This window comes from Nannobrachium achirus, assembly GCF_963921795.1.
Source record: "Nannobrachium achirus genome assembly, chromosome: 5".
NCBI lineage: Eukaryota > Metazoa > Chordata > Actinopteri > Myctophiformes > Myctophidae > Nannobrachium > Nannobrachium achirus.
The window spans coordinates 1,374,476-1,389,533 of record NC_137814.1 but is presented as its reverse complement, the minus strand read 5'-3'; the positions used below and the strand labels follow the sequence as shown (position 1 = coordinate 1,389,533).

General features: G+C 43.5%; 1 protein-coding gene across 1 annotated transcript in view; it reads right to left on the bottom strand.

Moving 5' to 3' along the window:
- The window catches only part of LOC308286160 (electrogenic aspartate/glutamate antiporter SLC25A12, mitochondrial-like), a gene marked incomplete at both ends in the record, with an annotated part of 74,880 nt that overhangs the window by 3,512 nt on the left and 56,310 nt on the right, over nt 1–15,058 (bottom strand). Inside the window, 5 exons of the mRNA XM_080727116.1 lie at nt 290–448; nt 4,783–4,921; nt 6,467–6,607; nt 12,521–12,598; nt 13,068–13,120. Of these exons, the coding sequence (XP_080583242.1) occupies nt 290–448; nt 4,783–4,921; nt 6,467–6,607; nt 12,521–12,598; nt 13,068–13,120 (570 nt within the window). The remainder of the gene's footprint in view (nt 1–289; nt 449–4,782; nt 4,922–6,466; nt 6,608–12,520; nt 12,599–13,067; nt 13,121–15,058) is intronic.

The following is a 15,058-nucleotide window of genomic DNA, read 5'->3' as shown; positions in this document are numbered from 1 at the left end:
GTAAAGCGTTGTCTATGGAGAACTCCCAGACTCTCCTTTTGGAGAGTCTGGCTGTTGCGATGCTAAGGAGCACCCACCTGCGGCTCCCTTCCACAGGGTCCTAAAGCCCTGTGTATACAGTATGGTTAGGACCACAGGGTCCTAAAGCCCTGTGTATACAGTATGGTTAGGACCACAGGGTCCTAAAGCCCTGTGTATACAGTATGGTTAGGACCACAGGGTCCTAAAGCCCTGTGTATACAGTATGGTTAGGACCACAGGGTCCTAAAGCCCTCTGTGTATACAGTACCTGCGGCTCCCTTCCACAGGGCCCTAAAGCCCTCCTCCTTCATGATCTTCCTGAAGCAGTCGATGACTCCGCTGTAGGTGGTCTGCCCCGCCCTGGCCGCCACCTGCAGGCGCGTCTTGATGACATCAGCGGGCGTCACCAGAGAGGCGGCGGGAACGCCTGGAGGCGGGAAACACAGAGAAAAATAAATATCATAACACATCCACCTCTTTCTGCGGGAATTTACTGGAGAATGTTTTGCACCACACTTCCGGTTAACAGCAGACATACAAGCTCACGTCGCGTCGCAGATGCAGCCGTTGTGAGCTTGTAGATCACACTCGGCTGTGGCGCCGGAAGCTCTGTGCAACTTCTGCGCAATGCATGATGGGATGTTGGAAAGTTGGGGATACAGTACATTTTTCCGACACAAAAAGTATGTTGGCGTAATGTCTGATTTTACACTTGCTGAAACACTTGTAGATCTGCCATTTTCAGAGTGCAACACCCGAGTGCAACCAAACTCTCTTCTCCGCTAACATTTTAGTCTAGCTTTTAATTGTTGACGACATTGTCAATATATGTAGTCCTAGTTTTATGCATCATAGATTAGCTATTATTTGGCTTTAAAGTTATACTATGTAACTTTTTTTATAAAACATTTCTTAAAATTGTCCTAACTGTTAAATCGCTAAAGTTTTAGAACCCCCACTCCGTTCATTTCAGCCCCAAAAGCCTTTTCTTTATATGTTTTCTACTTAGCCTTGACAGGGGCGGATTTCCCGGCAAAATGACGTCATCTGCATCATCCGTATACGTTGTGTATACGTTGGCCAATCACATTGCGGATCATACACACATGATACACTACCGGCCAATCACAGTGCATCTTGCGTTCTCTTCAGGAAATAGCTTGCTTCAACAGCTTTGTTTACGCTGGTCTAGAAGTCTAGCCTGTAACTCCCCAACGCCGGTCCGCAGAGGGACACGAGACACCTCCACGGATGCGTGGCGAGCCTGCAAGGCGGACGCGGTGGTCTGAAGGCCCGGTCCGCAGCGAAAAACGGCCGAAAAAAGCAGATGCGGCCGCGGTTTGCTATAACGCTACTGACCACTAGTTGAGCAACTTACACAGTATAACTTTAACTTTAGTTTTCATTTGGCTTTCGTCAGTGAAAAAAGGTTGTGAACGAGCATTACATTCTGTAGCTCCAAACTGGATGACAGAAGCGTTGGACATCTAGTTTGACCACTTCAAAAGCTCCAAACAGCACGACGCATTGAGAGCTTGTAGATCGGCTATTTTCTGTGAACGTGCTTCCATAGAACACTTTGATCCGTGAGAATATGTTACGTTTCTTAAGTTTCTTTTAACACAACTACTGCCTCTTAATCTGAAGGTTTGCTTGGTGCCTCGGTGCCACGCCGTTTCCTCCATAGGCCGCCGCTATTATTTTGAAGGGCCGGAAGGGGGTTGTTTTTGTTTTTTTGGATTATCACTTGACGGCAACGATTACGTCATCTAGTCACATGACAGTGTGAGCCCAGAAGAGAAACATGGATGCGCCCAGCTTTTGTGTACAGTATGGAGAGTGGAGACCATCCTTTGTATAAGAATGTCACTTTTGAGTAAATGAAGTCTCTTTATGGGCCTCTCAATGGATTTACTATGGAGGACATTCACTTCGCGTGCACGCCCGATGTGCGTTGTAAACAAATCGCGGACATTACCGATGCGGGCGGGACCGGAGCGACGTACAGTAAGTAATAATACCTTTACTGTATATACAGTAAGATTGACAGTCCTCGCCGTCAACGGCGCCATGGTATTAACCCTTTCAGTGACGGTGAGCGTCGTCAAGGGCAGCAGAACAGTTAACCTGCTGGCTTAGCGGTCCAGGCACATTTGGACATAGGCTCTGATGCCTGACAGCGTGTCGCCGGGTTCGAGTCCCGGTCCCCACGACCTTTGTTGCTGTCACTCCCCATCTCTCTCCCTGTTAACTGTCTGCCTACTGTACTATCCAGAGGCAGAACAGCTAGAAAGAATATCTTAAAATAAATATATAGACACTAGGGCATTCACGAATAGTGATTTTTTAGTATTTGAATTATTCTACCTCAAAGTATTCGAATAGTGGAATATTCGAAATGGACAAACTGTCAAATATTAAGTAAGGAAGAGGCGAACATTGTGAAGCATTGTGAAAATATTTTCACAATATTTATCTGCGGTACTGAGTCACATTAAATGTAATACCTACAATTCCAAGTGCTTGTCAGGGTGGGGGTCCCCAGTTCAAATATGTTTATTTTGGGGGTCACGGCCTAAAAAGGTTTGAGAAGCCCTGGTATAGAGCATTAACACATTCATCCACCAGGGGCATTGACAACTCATTCTTATGACTTCCTATCTAGCCAAGCTTTATAAACTATAGATTTTTTAAAGAGAGAGGAGAAAAAAAAGTGAATATTCGACTTTGGTGAACAATGTCGAATAGTGACTTTGATATTTGAATATTTGGTGAATGTCCTAATACATACATGTCCATCTCAGGAAATTAGAATATTGTGTAAAAAAGCATAGCAGATGTCATAGCAGCCCAAATCATCACTGACTGCGGAAACTTCCCACTGGACTTCAATCAACTCTGACTTCAGAAGGTTGACATTTCTCTATTATAAATCCTTGTTTTGACTGGTCTCCTGTAATATTGTAATATTGTGAAATATGGACCTTTGATATTCATGAGCTGTATGCCGTATAAATTCAACATTTTAAAGGATCCCTGGCTAATACGACAAATATGCCTTAATACATTATAATAGTCCTCAAACACATTTGAAATATTGATTTGATGCTCATATTAACCATAGGAAATATTAAGTTCGTTTTTATTTTCACATGCATGCCATAAATTCCATAGGGATAGATCACACATGACATTTATGACATCATCAACTTGCGACGGGCATTTCCCCTATTGAGTGAAAGATTAGCTATTTCTAGAAGAAATAAAATATTTAAGGTGTTTTTAATTTTACTTTGCAGTTATAGAGGACAATTATAATGTATTAAGGCATATTTGTCGTATTAGCCAGGGACCACTTTAACAAAAAAGGGTTCGGAATAATTCACTGCATGTCCAATGTATCCAGAATATAATATGAAAGATTCAATAAAATGTACTTTTACACAATAAACTATATGGAGGTTGGGAGGTGACCATGTTCCTGCGATGGCCCCAGCAGTCAGCAGCTGCAGCTATAAACTATATGGGGGTGGGGGGTTGGGAGATAGGTATAGGGCAGGGTTCCCCAATAGGGGGGGGGGGGGGGGGGGGGGGGGGTTGGGAGATAGGCATAGGGCAGGGTTCCCCAATAGGGGGGGGCTACTGTCTGGCCCCCACCAGCCCCAGTAATAATGGTGGTATAAGAGCAGCAACAACGCGAGGCGTTGTGTGCTTGTAGATCGTCTGTTTTCACTAGTTTAAATCATTTTTAAAATGATAAATGCAAAATGAACGGTTTTGGACATACAAGATTTTCACCCGACAACGACAATATCTGAACTGTCGCTGGAGTAGCGGGAACGCCACCGTCGCCCCCTGCAATGTTGTGGCCCTCGGCTTGGTACCCTAGACATGATTCAATGGTGTGGTCCTCTGCTTGGTACCCTAGACATGATTCAATGTTGTGGTCCTCGGCTTGGTACCCTAGACATGATTCAATGTTGTGGACCTGGGCTTGGTACCCTAGACATAATTCAATGTTGTGGTCCTCGGCTTGGTACCCTAGACATGATTCAATGTTGTGGCCCTCGGCTTGGTACCCTAGACATAATTCAATGTTGTGGCCCTCGGCTTGGTACCCTAGACATGATTCAATGCTGTGGCCCTCGGCTTGGTACCCTAGACATGATTCAATGTTGTGGCCCTCGGCTTGGTACCCTAGACATGATTCAATGTTGTGGCCCTCGGCTTGGTACCCTAGACATGATTCAATGTTGTGGCCCTCGGCTTGGTACCCTAGACATAATTCAATGTTGTGGCCCTCGGCTTGGTACCCTAGACATAATTCAATGTTGTGGCCCTCGGCTTGGTACCCTAGACATGATTCAATGTTGTGGCCCTCGGCTTGGTACCCTAGACATGATTCAATGTTGTGGTCCTCGGCTTGGTACCCTAGACATGATTCAATGTTGTGGCCCTGGGCTTGGTACCCTAGACATGATTCAATGTTGTGGCCCTCGGCTTGGTACCCTAGACATGATTCAATGCTGTGGCCCTCGGCTTGGTACCCTAGACATGATTCAATGTTGTGGCCCTCGGCTTGGTACCCTAGACATGATTCAATGTTGTGGCCCTCGGCTTGGTACCCTAGACATGATTCAATGTTGTGGCCCTCGGCTTGGTACCCTAGACATGATTCAATGTTGTGGCCCTCGGCTTGGTACCCTAGACATGATTTGGCCCTTGGGGAAAACCCTGGTATAGGGTATTATAGGTGAGTACCTGCGATGGCTCCAGCAGTCAGCAGCTGCAGGGGTCCCAGCCTGCCCTGCTCGTCGGCCATCTGGGACTTGGTGTGGGCGTAGACCGGGAAGTAGATGGCTGAGAACGGGATGTCCCGAAGGAAACAGGCTTTAGCACCCTGTACACGCACACACGCGCACGCACACACACACACACACACACACACACACGCACACACACGCGCGCGCACACACGCGCACGCACACACGCGCACGCACACACGCGCGTGCACACACACGCACACACACAGTTGTACGTTAAATATCTATCTGTTTGACAGCACAATCATCAGTGTATTTTGGATTCATGTCAATTTGTGTTTTCAGATATTTAAAGTTATACTGTGTAAGTTGCTGAACTAGTGGTCAGTAGCGTTATAGCAAACCGCGGTCGCGTCTGCTTTTTTCGACCGTTTTTCGCCGCGGACCGGGCCTTCAGACCACCGCGTCCGCCTCGCCACGCATCCGTAGAGGTGTCTCGTGTCCCTCTGCGGAGCGGCGTTGGGGAGTTACAGGCTAGACTTCTAGACCAGCGTAACAAAGCTGTTGAAGCAAGCTATTCCCTGAAGAGACGTGATTGGCCGGTAGTATATCATGTGTGTATGATCTGCAATGTGATTGGCCAACGTATACACAACGTATACGGATGATGCAGATGACGTCATTTTGCCGCGAAATCCCGCCCCTGTCACGGCTAAGTAGAAAACATATAAAGAAAAGGCTTTTGGGGCTGAAATTAACGGAGTGGGGGTTCTAAAACTTTAGCGATTTAATAGTTAGGACAATTTTAAGATTTGTTTTATAAAAAAAGTTACATAGTATAACTTTAACCACTTGAACCGTCAATACTTAATAAACTTGACCTTTCACTCTGTACTTAGTCTGCTCTTTTTCCCCTCTACACCAAACCTCTTTGCCGAAAAATAGCCAATCTACAAGCTCACAACGCCTCGCAGCACGAGGCGTTGTGAGCTTGTAGATCTGCTATTTTTGGCTAAAGTTCTCAGAATATGGACATTAGCGTTCAAGTGGTTAATATAAAAAAAAAAAAAAAAGTTTCTATCACAAACTTTTGATTTGGAGGACCTCTTGTAGTAACTCTGAGGACCCCCTGTTGAAGACCCCTGAAGGATGTGTCCCTGGCTCCACTACTTTCTAAAGGTCTATCCATCTTCAACAGGGGGTCCGCGACTCCTAGGGGGTCCGCGGAGGTACTGCATGGAGTCTGCAAAATGTGTCATTTGTCTTCAAATCTATGTTGAAAATGTATCATGATTTTGTTCAATTTGAATAGCTTGTACTGTATGCATGATTACTGTTTAAAATAAAATAAATATGTTGTAGCTTTGACCCCCCCCCACCCTAAGAGGTGGTAGGGGGTCCCTGCTCCATCTCCCCATCAGTGTGGGGGTCCCTGGCCTGAAAAGATTGAAGACCCCTCATGGAAATGATGTGAATAGAGTAAAATGATGGACCCCAGGACTCCAGTACCTTGTAGAGTCCGAAGAAGCCCAGGTCTCGCACCACATTCAGAGCGCTGACTCTTGGTCCCGTGGTGATCTCTATAGTACCTTGTAGAGGGTCTATATATCTAGTAGAGGGTCTATATATCTAGTAGAGGGTCTATATATCTAGTAGAGGGTCTATATATCTAAACTCAGTACCTTGTAGAGTCCGAAGAAGCCCAGGTCTCGCACCACATTCAGAGCACTGACTCTTGGTCCCGTGGTGATCTCTCCTGCCACCTGCAGGCGGATCTTCACGATCTCTAGAGGGTTGGTGAAGATCACCTGAGACCCCCCCGCCTGACGCACGCACGCACGCACGCACGCACGCACGCACACACGCACACGCACACGCACACACACACACACACACACCAGTGTTGTTTTTGACAGCAAATTTTGATTTAGTTTTAGTCATAGTCTTTTGAATAACATGTATTTTAGTTTTAGTCATAATTTAGTCATCTGTAAAGTTTTTGTTTTAGTCTAGTTTTAGTTGACTAAATATCACAAGATGTTAGGGCGACTAAATCTACAGTAGATTTAGTCGCCTAAATGTATTTTAGCAGGCCTTGATGGCATCGTAATGACTGATTTTACACTTGGTTGCGTGCTGAAAATAGCTGATCTACAAGCTCACAATGTGGTAGATCAGCTGTTTTCAGCACGCAACACCTGAGAGCAACCAAACATTAAATGACTCTCTTCTCCACTAGTCCCTCACTAACGTTTTAGTCTAGTTTATATTTTGTTGACGAAATTGTCAATATATTTAGTCTTAGTTTTAGTCATCACAGCTTAGTTTTTATTTAGTTTTTATCTAGTTTTCGTCATTAAAAAAATCAAACCTTCGTTCGAAGTGGAGCCGTGAATTTGAGCACTTCCAGATCTATGTTTTTGATTCTACGTGTTCTAGATCTATGAATTCTATGTGTTCTAGAACTATAAATTCTACCCCCCCTTCCCCCCCTGTGTGTGTGTGTGTGCGTTTGTGTGTGTGCCTGGCCTGGCCTGGCCTGAAACCTTGTTCGAACTGAACGAAACAACCTTTTCCCACTAGACGGGACAAACGCTGAAAGCTGTACACTGGGAGCTCATGTGCTTTGCACACGGCTCCAAAAAGCGCAGTCGACAAACATTTTTCGTCATAGTTTTAGTCAACAAAATCAACATTGACACACGCACACACGTTTAGGCCTCAACTCTCTGGCCGCTGAACAAGCGCTCGTTTCTTGTTTCTCGTGTCCCCGGCGCCATAACGAGTGTTGGTTCTTTTCCCCCCGCCAGAGCCTGTCAGAGCAGATGGAGGAGGCGGGGGGGGGGGGGGGGGGGGGGGGGTCTGCAGCAGTGAAGTGATCCCAGACTAACTGCTGCGGACCCCTCCATTTTAATAGGGATTGGGGAAACAAACGGAGGGAACCAAAACACCATTCATTATCCCGCTTATTACCCGGCTACTAAATAAAATTAATAATTTGACTCAAAACTAAAAACAAAACAAAGTATTTTCTTGTTTACAGACGGCTGGAAGTGTTCCACAAGTGTTGCGCTGGGCGTCCCCCCCCCCCAGTGCGTCACGGTCGCCTTGGAAAACAAGGAAGTGCTGATTTTTTCTGATACAACGTTGTCTCGACATTCTTGAGAGCAACGTTTAGTTGTAAATGTCGCTGTGTGTTTGTTTACATGGCTGACATGTTGGATACGGTACCAGATTCACACAGTGCAGCTTGACTGCAGCAGGTGTTCTGAGTCTTTGATTAGCAGTGGTCTGTTATAGAGCGGAGCGGTCTGTTATCAGGGAATAACAGACCGCTGATTTCAGCGATTGACCAATCAGAATCTACTTTCTCTGTTTCTATGTCTGAAAACTGATGCAAACCGAGGGGGAGGAGCAGCCTCTCTCTCTGTAATGGCTGCTCGCATAATGTTTTGTTTTGTTTTTACGATTCCGTGAGTAATGCAGCCGTCTTTTACACAAGACCGCGATTGGATGTTTGGACGATTGGACCTTTGCGCTTTTATAGAAAAACAACCATCCATTATTTCCAATCGCGGTCTTGTGTAAATACTTTGATGGCCGTGAGCAGACTGTTAACAACCTAAACGGTGGTAAAAGAGTTAAAGTAATGGCTGTGGAATCAACATCATAATACTACAGGTTGTCAAAGGAAGCATCAAGACTAAATGCTGACCAAATGGACCCCAGTCAGACTAAATGCTAACCAAATGGACCCCAGTCAGACTAAATGCTGACCAAATGGACCAGTCAGACTAAATGCTAACCAAATGGACCAGTCAGACTAAATGCTAACCAAATGGACCCCAGTCAGACTAAATGCTAACCAAATGGACCAGTCAGACTAAACGCTGACCAAATGGACCAGTCAGACTAAATGCTAACCAAATGGACCAGTCAGACTAAATGCTAACCAAAAGGACCCCAGTCAGACTAAATGCTGACCAAATGGACCAGTCAGACTAAATGCTAACCAAATGGACCAGTCAGACTAAATGCTGACCAAATGGACCCCAGTCAGACTAAATGCTAACCAAATGGACCCCAGTCAGACTAAATGCTGACCAAATGGACCAGTCAGACTAAATGCTAACCAAATGGACCAGTCAGACTAAATGCTAACCAAATGGACCCCAGTCAGACTAAATGCTAACCAAATGGACCAGTCAGACTAAACGCTGACCAAATGGACCAGTCAGACTAAATGCTAACCAAATGGACCAGTCAGACTAAATGCTAACCAAAAGGACCCCAGTCAGACTAAATGCTGACCAAATGGACCAGTCAGACTAAATGCTAACCAAATGGACCAGTCAGACTAAATGCTGACCAAATGGACCAGTCAGACTAAATGCTGACCAAATGGACCAGTCAGACTAAATGCTAACCAAAAGGACCCCAGTCAGACTAAATGCTGACCAAATGGACCAGTCAGACTAAATGCTAACCAAATGGACCAGTCAGACTAAATGCTGACCAAATGGACCAGTCAGACTAAATGCTAACCTAATGGACCCCAGTCAGACTAAATGCTAACCAAATGGACCAGTCAGACTAAATGCTGACCAAATGGACCCCAGTCAGACTAAATGCTGACCAAATGGACCCCAGTCAGACTAAATGCTGACCAAATGGACCAGTCAGACTAAATGCTAACCTAATGGACCCCAGTCAGACTAAATGCTAACCAAATGGACCCCAGTCAGACTAAATGCTGACCAAATGGACCAGTCAGACTAAATGCTAACCTAATGGACCCCAGTCAGACTAAATGCTAACCAAATGGACCAGTCAGACTAAATGCTGACCAAATGGACCCCAGTCAGACTAAATGCTGACCAAATGGACCCCAGTCAGACTAAATGCTGACCAAATGGACCAGTCAGACTAAATGCTAACCTAATGGACCCCAGTCAGACTAAATGCTAACCAAATGGACCAGTCAGACTAAATGCTGACCAAATGGACCCCAGTCAGACTAAATGCTGACCAAATGGACCCCAGTCAGACTAAATGCTGACCAAATGGACCAGTCAGACTAAATGCTAACCAAATGGACCAGTCAGACTAAATGCTAGTCAGACTAAATGCTAACCTAATGGACCCCAGTCAGACTAAATGCTAACCTAATGGACCAGTCAGACTAAATGCTAACCTAATGGACCCCAGTCAGACTAAATGCTAACCAAATGGACCCCAGTCAGACTAAATGCTAACCAAATGGACCAGTCAGACTAAATGCTAACCTAATGGACCCCAGTCAGACTAAATGCTAACCAAATGGACCCCAGTCAGACTAAATGCTAACCAAATGGACCCCAGTCAGACTAAATGCTAACCAAATGGACCAGTCAGACTAAATGCTAACCAAATGGACCAGTCAGACTAAATGCTAACCAAATGGACCAGTCAGACTAAATGCTAACCTAATGGACCCCAGTCAGACTAAATGCTAACCTAATGGACCCCAGTCAGACTAAATGCTAACCAAATGGACCAGTCAGACTAAATGCTAACCTAATGGACCAGTCAGACTAAATGCTAACCAAATGGACCCCAGTCAGACTAAATGCTAACCAAATGGACCAGTCAGACTAAATGCTAACCTAATGGACCAGTCAGACTAAATGCTAACCTAATGGACCAGTCAGACTAAATGCTGACCAAATGGACCAGTCAGACTAAATGCTAACCAAATGGACCAGTCTGACACCAAATGGACCCCAGTCAGACTAAATGCTAACCAAATGGACCAGTCAGACTAAATGCTAACCAAATGGACCAGTCAGACTAAATGCTAACCAAATGGACCAGTCAGACTAAATGCTAACCTAATGGACCCCAGTCAGACTAAATGCTAACCTAATGGACCCCAGTCAGACTAAATGCTAACCAAATGGACCAGTCAGACTAAATGCTAACCTAATGGACCAGTCAGACTAAATGCTAACCAAATGGACCCCAGTCAGACTAAATGCTAACCAAATGGACCAGTCAGACTAAATGCTAACCTAATGGACCAGTCAGACTAAATGCTAACCTAATGGACCAGTCAGACTAAATGCTAACCTAATGGACCCCAGTCAGACTAAATGCTAACCAAATGGACCCCAGTCAGACTAAATGCTAACCAAATGGACCCCAGTCAGACTAAATGCTAACCTAATGGACCCCAGTCAGACTAAATGCTAACCTAATGGACCAGTCAGACTAAATGCTAACCTAATGGACCAGTCAGACTAAATGCTAACCAAATGGACCCCAGTCAGACTAAATGCTAACCTAATGGACCCCAGTCAGACTAAATGCTAACCTAATGGACCAGTCAGACTACATGCTAACCAAATGGACCAGTCAGACTAAATGCTAACCTAATGGACCCCAGTCAGACTAAATGCTAACCTAATGGACCCCAGTCAGACTAAATGCTAACCTAATGGACCAGTCAGACTACATGCTAACCAAATGGACCAGTCAGACTAAATGCTAACCAAATGGACCAGTCAGACTAAATGCTAGTCAGACTAAATCAGGGATGTCAAACATACGGCCCGCGGGCCGGATCCGGCCCGCGAGATGATTCAATCATTCATTCAATCAAGCATTTAGAAAAAAAAGTAAGTCTCTAGCCCATTCCTGTCAAGAGTTATGATTGTTTTAAGAATTAACATAACTAATGCCTTCTCACTGCAGGCTAGGTTTCTCCCACCTGGCAGTGATTGAGTTGATTGATTGGAATGTTAAGTGACCAGCTCTCTCTCTCTCTTTGAAGATGACAGCATTGCTAGGAATGGGGTGGGGGATCTGGCTATGAATTACCTGAACATACCTACAATATTCGAACTGTACTCAAAGATTACACATATTAGACATGGAAATTAATGTTGTTAAGAAAATAACTTATTTAAAAAATATAATAATAAAATGTAAAAGTTTTATTATTCAGATATTTTCTGAATATGCCATTATTGTTCATTACTTTTATTCTTTTTTATTATAAAATACAATAAAAATAATTATTGTCCTGCATCAATAATATTTTTTTTAGCCATTTACAAATTATAGCAGAGACTATCAGGAATTGAATTATTCTATTATCAAATGGTTTATTCTTATTGGCACTTCTTAAAGGAGTAGTTCACCCCCAAAATGCCATGGAGCCAATGGAGACTCATTCCTAAAACAGAAATTTGATTACAATAAATGCATGCCTATTGATTCTGGATGGGGACCCAAATGCATTTGGGTCCCCATCCGGAATCAATGGGGGGAAGTGTACTATTATCACATTTTTGTCTTAGTAATGCGACAAATAAAATACAAATATATTATTGAACTCAAGTCTCCATGGCGTGAGTAATCAAAGAAAAAAAAAGTCATTTTGGGGATGAACTACTCCTTTAAACAAATAGCATCTCTCGTACCTAACTGTAATACCAATAATGAAAGTAGCTATTTTACTTAATAATAAACACAATTTGTAAAATGATATACTGCTATACTGCTAGCTACAGCAGTGGCTGAGACGACAGGAAGAAAAACAGAGCCAACATGTGCGTGAGTGTGCATGCCATCCGATCCGCGACTGGTTCGGCCCTCATCAAGTCACCTTTCATCCAATGCGGCCCTCACCCCAAAATGAGTTTGACACCCCTGGACTAAATGCTAACCAAATGGACCAATCAGAACAGACTTACACATGCTCCCGCCATCACCTCCGCAAACAGTGGGATGCCGTCTTTAGTGGTGAACTTGTCTCTGACGAAGTCGTTTACCTGTACACACACGCACGCACGCACGCACGCACACACACACAGACGCGCGCGCGCACACACACACACGCGCACACACACACACACACACACACACACACACACACACACACACACACACACACACACACACACACACACACACACACACACACACACACACACACACACACACACACACACACACACACACACACACACAGTGTTAGATTCATACATCTCATATATGTTTCAATGTCGGCAAGATTTGTCTATTACTTTTTTTCTCTCCTGGAAATGTATTTCTGATAGGAATTGAACGTCAACTTCGATTCATTTTCGGTTTGAATCAAGAATCGTGACAGCCTTTGTGTGTGTGTGTGTGTGTGTGTGTGTGTGTGTGTGTGTGTGTGTGTGTGTGTGTGCGCGCACGCTTGTGTGTGTGTGTGTGTGTGTGTGTGCGTGTGTGTATAAAGTGAACACGTGGACTCACTGTGAGTTTGATGGCTTTCTCTGGAGCCACGCCTATAAGCTGAGGAACCAGACCTGCAAAGCATTGTGGGAAATAAGGGCACATGTGTGACACAGCGCAAATCATCAATCATTCATATTTACTTTTTTATACATCATAATTTAAAGGTAGGGTAAATCATTTTCTTTGGTTAAAATACGTGTTAAATAGCTCTATATTGTGACAGTAATCATTGCTATAGAGTGTTCAGTAATAGTGTTAAATAGCTCTATATTGTGACAGTAATCATTGCTATAGAGTGTTCATTAACAGTGTTAAATAGCTCTATATTGTGACAGTAATCATTGCTATAGAGTGTTTGTTCAGTAACCGTGTTAAATAGCTCTATATTGTGACAGTAATCATTGCTATAGAGTGTTTGTTCAGTAACAGTGTTAAATAGCTCTGTATTGTGACAGTAATCATTGCTATAGAGTGTTTGTTCAGTAACAGTGTTAAATAGCTCTATATTGTGACAGTAATCATTGCTATAGAGTGTTTGTTCAGTAACAGTGTTAAATAGCTCTATATTGTGACAGTAATCATTGCTATAGAGTGTTTGTTCAGTAACAGTGTTAAATAGCTCTATATTGTGACAGTAATCATTGCAACCGCTCCCTTGGTGCAGTAGCGATAAGTCCTACTGGAAGCGTTATGTCTTCTTTCAATATATTTGGGACGTTATTTAGTCTTTCTCTGGTGTTGTTGGTGTTACTTCCATGATATTTTCAAATGTTTTCTTAAACTATACACACATAACAAGAATATGCCGCTCGAATGACTCTGTCTGTACTAGTGTGTTTCTGTTATGTTTCCAATGGGACTACAATTCATTATAATGACTCTGTCTGTGCTAGTGTGTTTCTGTTATGTTTCCAATGGGACTACAGTTCATTATAATGACTCTGTCTGTGCGAGTGTGTTTCTGTTATGTTTCCAATGGGACTACAGTTCATTATAATGACTCTGTCTGTGCTAGTGTGTTTCTGTTATGTTTCCAATGGGACTACAGTTCAGTGCAGCAGTGAATACTTCTAATACTCTGCGTTCGGGAGCTGCCGTTCCAGACTCTACCATCAGGGGTTTTCAAAGTGGGTGACGGGGCACCCTGGGGTGCAGTGACGGGGCACCCTGGGGTGCAGTGACGGCAGTCCAGGGGTGCCGCGAGATAATGTGATAATATTTGGAATTTATTTGGACAAACCGTTCCTTTTGTATTTATCATCAACAGTGTTGGGCAATATTACTTAGGAGAGTAATCGTTACTCCTTGGAAAAAGTAATATTATATTACTTATTACTTGGAATCAAGAGTAATATGTAATATATTAAGTTATATTACTTTTTTTTCTTTTCTTTTTTTTAACCTGCAAAATCTGTTTAGCCAGCTCCTTTTAGAACTGAATCCAATTTATTGGAACAATAACAGTCTCTGGGATGCAATTAAAGAAATTATAATTGCAGGCTTTGTAATTAATTCATCTCAATTAATCACATTTTAATCTCACATCAATATTTGACCTGGGAACAGTTAGAAACTTTTTTAATGGATTTTATCAATTAATAATTAAGACATAATATATAACCCAACAAAACATTGCTTATTTTTTATTACATTTAAAACTCTCAGCTCTGTTGAAGACCCCTGCCTATATTATCCTTAACTCATTGAATGCCCTTTTCAAGATGGCCGCCAAGTACCAGGATGCCACGTTCCTAGATTTCTAGTGCACAGATCAATTTGTAGTGCACGGATCGTGCATGCCCATGCACCATATATGCATCATATGTGTAGTACTTTTTAACAGCTTTCAAACAAAAAAATCCGCTTGGAAATCCGTTCAGGCATTCATGAGATAGAAGCCTTCAAAGTCAGACAAAACAAACACTTCCACCTTCCTAAATTTCTAGTGCACGGATAAAATTTTTGTGCACAGATCATGCACGCCCATGCACCATATATGCACCATATGT